Source organism: Gavialis gangeticus, unplaced genomic scaffold, assembly GCF_001723915.1.
Source record: "Gavialis gangeticus isolate Ggan-Ray unplaced genomic scaffold, GavGan_comp1, whole genome shotgun sequence".
Taxonomy (NCBI): Eukaryota; Metazoa; Chordata; order Crocodylia; family Gavialidae; genus Gavialis; species Gavialis gangeticus.
This window is the reverse complement of record NW_017728994.1, coordinates 26,325,587-26,328,693: the sequence shown is the minus strand read 5'-3', so window position 1 is coordinate 26,328,693 and position 3,107 is coordinate 26,325,587. Positions and strand designations below refer to the sequence as shown.

At 43.5% G+C, this 3,107-nt stretch overlaps 1 protein-coding gene across 6 annotated transcripts in view; it reads left to right on the top strand.

The window, feature by feature from the left end:
- The window catches only part of ZSWIM8 (zinc finger SWIM-type containing 8), a 118,356-nt gene that overhangs the window by 5,498 nt on the left and 109,751 nt on the right, over positions 1–3,107 (top strand). Inside the window, exon 1 of one of the 6 annotated variants that reach the window (XM_019502420.1) lies at positions 601–774. The exons of the other annotated variants lie outside the window; for them this stretch is intronic. Within the exon in view, the coding sequence (XP_019357965.1) occupies positions 723–774 (52 nt within the window). The 5' untranslated portion in view covers positions 601–722. Of the gene's footprint in view, positions 1–600; positions 775–3,107 lie in introns of those variants that run through there. 6 annotated transcript variants of the gene reach the window in all.

Here is a 3,107-nt window from a genome sequence, read left to right as displayed (position 1 = left end):
TTTAAAAAAAAAACACCCCCCCCCCCCCCCCAAACACTCTGGTGCCAGTGAGCAAAAGTACCTATATAAATACCTATCTTAGGTCCTTTTTGAGGAAGTATTAAAAATCTCTAAATATTGCAGAAGAGTACATTTCCATGATGATAAGTGAGGTATCCACTGAGAATGTTCCTTTTTGGTGGTAAGGGGAAGACTTGGCTGCTTAGCAAGGTTAGAAGTAGATGTCTGTAAACTGTTGGGGGGGGGAAAAGGATCTCTCGTTTTGAACCTAATCCAGTGTGTTGTGGCTGGTGTTGGAGGTGGTCCTGGTTCTTCAAAAGCATCAAGGAATATGAAAGTTAAGGGAAAAAAAGCTTGGATTACTGGAATAAGTAGGGCCAGGGAAGAACTGCAAAGGGAAGCTGTGGAATCACTAGAACTGGCAACTGAGCAGACCACATTCTAGTGACTCATTTATTAAGACTGGTCAGTTGTAGTTAAAGCACCTTGCTTTGTTGCAGGAGTATGGAGTACAGAAGCAGTATACAGTCCTCTTCCAAATCCAGTGTTTCAGTTTTATCATGGAGATATCACTGGGTAGATATTGTCAACTTTTGGATTTTTTTTCTCAAGATGAACCAAATAACTGATTAAAGCCTATTTCTGTCTCTCTGTCTGGTTTCTACCCCCTTCCCTGAGTGTTGCTTATTTGCTGAGCTCTTGTGAGGCACTTTATTGTCTTTATGTACTTCCCTCAAGAAAGAATACAGGAGAAAGAACATAAAGATTTATCAGGTACAGGCTTGTTTTTCCTGCCAGCTGCATTTAGACTGGTAACTGGAAATTCAGTAGTCTTAAATTTATGCTTCCCTTTCCTTCTCTAGGGTCCTGTGGGTATTTCTGGCCCTTGTTTCTGAATTTTTCTCACCTTTTATTTAGGGGCTTTCCTAGAATTTTTTTTTGGAGCTGCTTTTTAAATACTTGTTCCCACTCCCCTGCACCTTGGATATTCTGGTATTGCTGGAAGGCCACAAACAGTGCCATTGGCCTGAGATTTGAAGGGGACAATGGGGTGTTCTCTAACTGAGTGCATATCTTTGTAAAAATCTGCATTTCTTTGCTTTCTCTTTCCTTTCTTTGCTTGTTTCCACCCTCTCAAAGCATTTCTGATTTTCTTGAAAAGCTCTGGTATGTATTTACCTTTGGATAACTTGTGTGTGTGAACTACTCTGAGGTAAAACATGAAGATTTAGATGCTTTGGGTGTCTACACATGCTTGTGGGAGAGGGGAGGAAAGGACATTTTAATTAAAGTGGCTCTCAAGAGCCGCTCTAATTAAAGCACCCTCAGTGTCTTGTGTATTCAGCATCCTTCACTTCAAGTGACAGCGGGGGCACTTTTAACTAAAGCTCGTCAAGTGAGCTTTAATTAAAAGTGCCCCAGCTCCATTTTTGAAGTGTGGGCACATACATGTGATGCCGAGGCTCCTGGTGTGTATTAATTAGTACACTCCAGCAGACTCTATTAATCGAATCTGCTCCGATGTGTGCTAATTAGCATGAGTCAGAGCAGGCCTTGGACACATGTGTAGGTACGTGCTGTTCAGTTTTACCCTAGAGTAAATCCTAGGTTGGATAGATTTATCTTGTAGTTTAATTACAGCTTCTGCTTTGTTTTTACCTTAGGATAATTCAAGTATAATAAAATCATTGTTAGTGGTAAAAATAATTGTCTGTACTCTTGATTGGAGTAGCAGGATCAAGTTAACTTTTGTCAGTTTGATTCTGTTGGGCCACAGCTGTGACTGGCTTGTGCTGTGAGTAGAGAGCAAGGAGAGATCAGTTATTTGGCTGTCACACCTACCCGAGGAGCTCATACCTGGAGGCTGTACCCATAGTACATCCCCAGCATGGCCAGTAAGAAAAGCAAGCTGGAACTAAGAAGGACCTACTGCTTTTATGGTCACTGCTGAGAAAGGGCTATGTGCTGGAGCAGAAGAAAATGGTATCTTGTTGGGCAATTAGAAAGAAAAATAGGTGGAGAACCTGTAATTCTTTCCTCAACTAAAATGCTGTGAGGGATTGTAAATTGTGGCTTGTTAGTCATTACATCTGCTGCATCACTGAACCTCAGCATCTAGATTTTCGGGGCCTAGTCTCAAAAAGAGCAGACCTTCCCATAGCTGAGATGAATCTTTTGAGGTGTCTCGGGTACCTGCTGGTGATTTTTACATATCCATTGCTTTGTCCCCAAAAGTGTGATTGTTTGGCTTTGTATAACTTTCAGAGTTGGTCCACCTCCAAAATGGCAATAGCATAACTCTTAGAGTAGTGCTGTGTGCTTGCATTCTCTCTTGTTGAAATGTAATGGATGTAATCTGTTTGCTCCAGGAGTCCGTGGTCAGATGCAACATACTGTGACAATTTACAGCTTTCGGACTCATATTCAGATTGAAGAATAGCAACAAAGCCATAAGTTAGTTATGTAAACTTAATTCAGGGAAACTTTATTGTCATACAAGCTGTCTTCCTAAAAATGCTCTAGATCAGGGGTGGGCAAAATATGGCCTGTGGGGCCCCTAAAAAATTTAGAAAATTAATATTTATCTGCCCTTGGTTCCTGTAAAGAAAAAAAAAAAAAAAAATTTTTATCCCCTTTGTTCTTTAAAAAAAAAAAAAAAAATTTTTATCCCCTTTGTTCTTTAAAAAAAAAAAAAAAAACAAGACAGGAACCAAGGGCAGTAGGACCCAGGGGGAGCCCAGTGGGCTCCCACAACAGCAGGTCCCACACAGCCCTGCCCCTTCCCCCCATCTGGAAGTCCCAGCAGGGGCTTCTGGCCTGGGAGCACATGGCTGCCCTGCGCCAGAACCTCAGGTAAGGGGGAAAAGGGGGTGGGGGAGGGCAGGGAAGGAGCCTGGGGAAAAGCAGAATGCAGGTGGAAGGAAAGGGGTCTTTGCCTGCCCCGAGGCTGGCACCCCACGCTGCAGCCGCTCGCAGCCTGCCTGGGGCTGCCTATACCTGCTCCAATCAGCTCCATGGGCTGCGAGTGGCTGCAGCAGAGAGCACCAGCCACGGGGTGCAGCAGGGGCCACTCCTCCCCTCCCCCACCCTTTCCTGCTTTTCCTTTT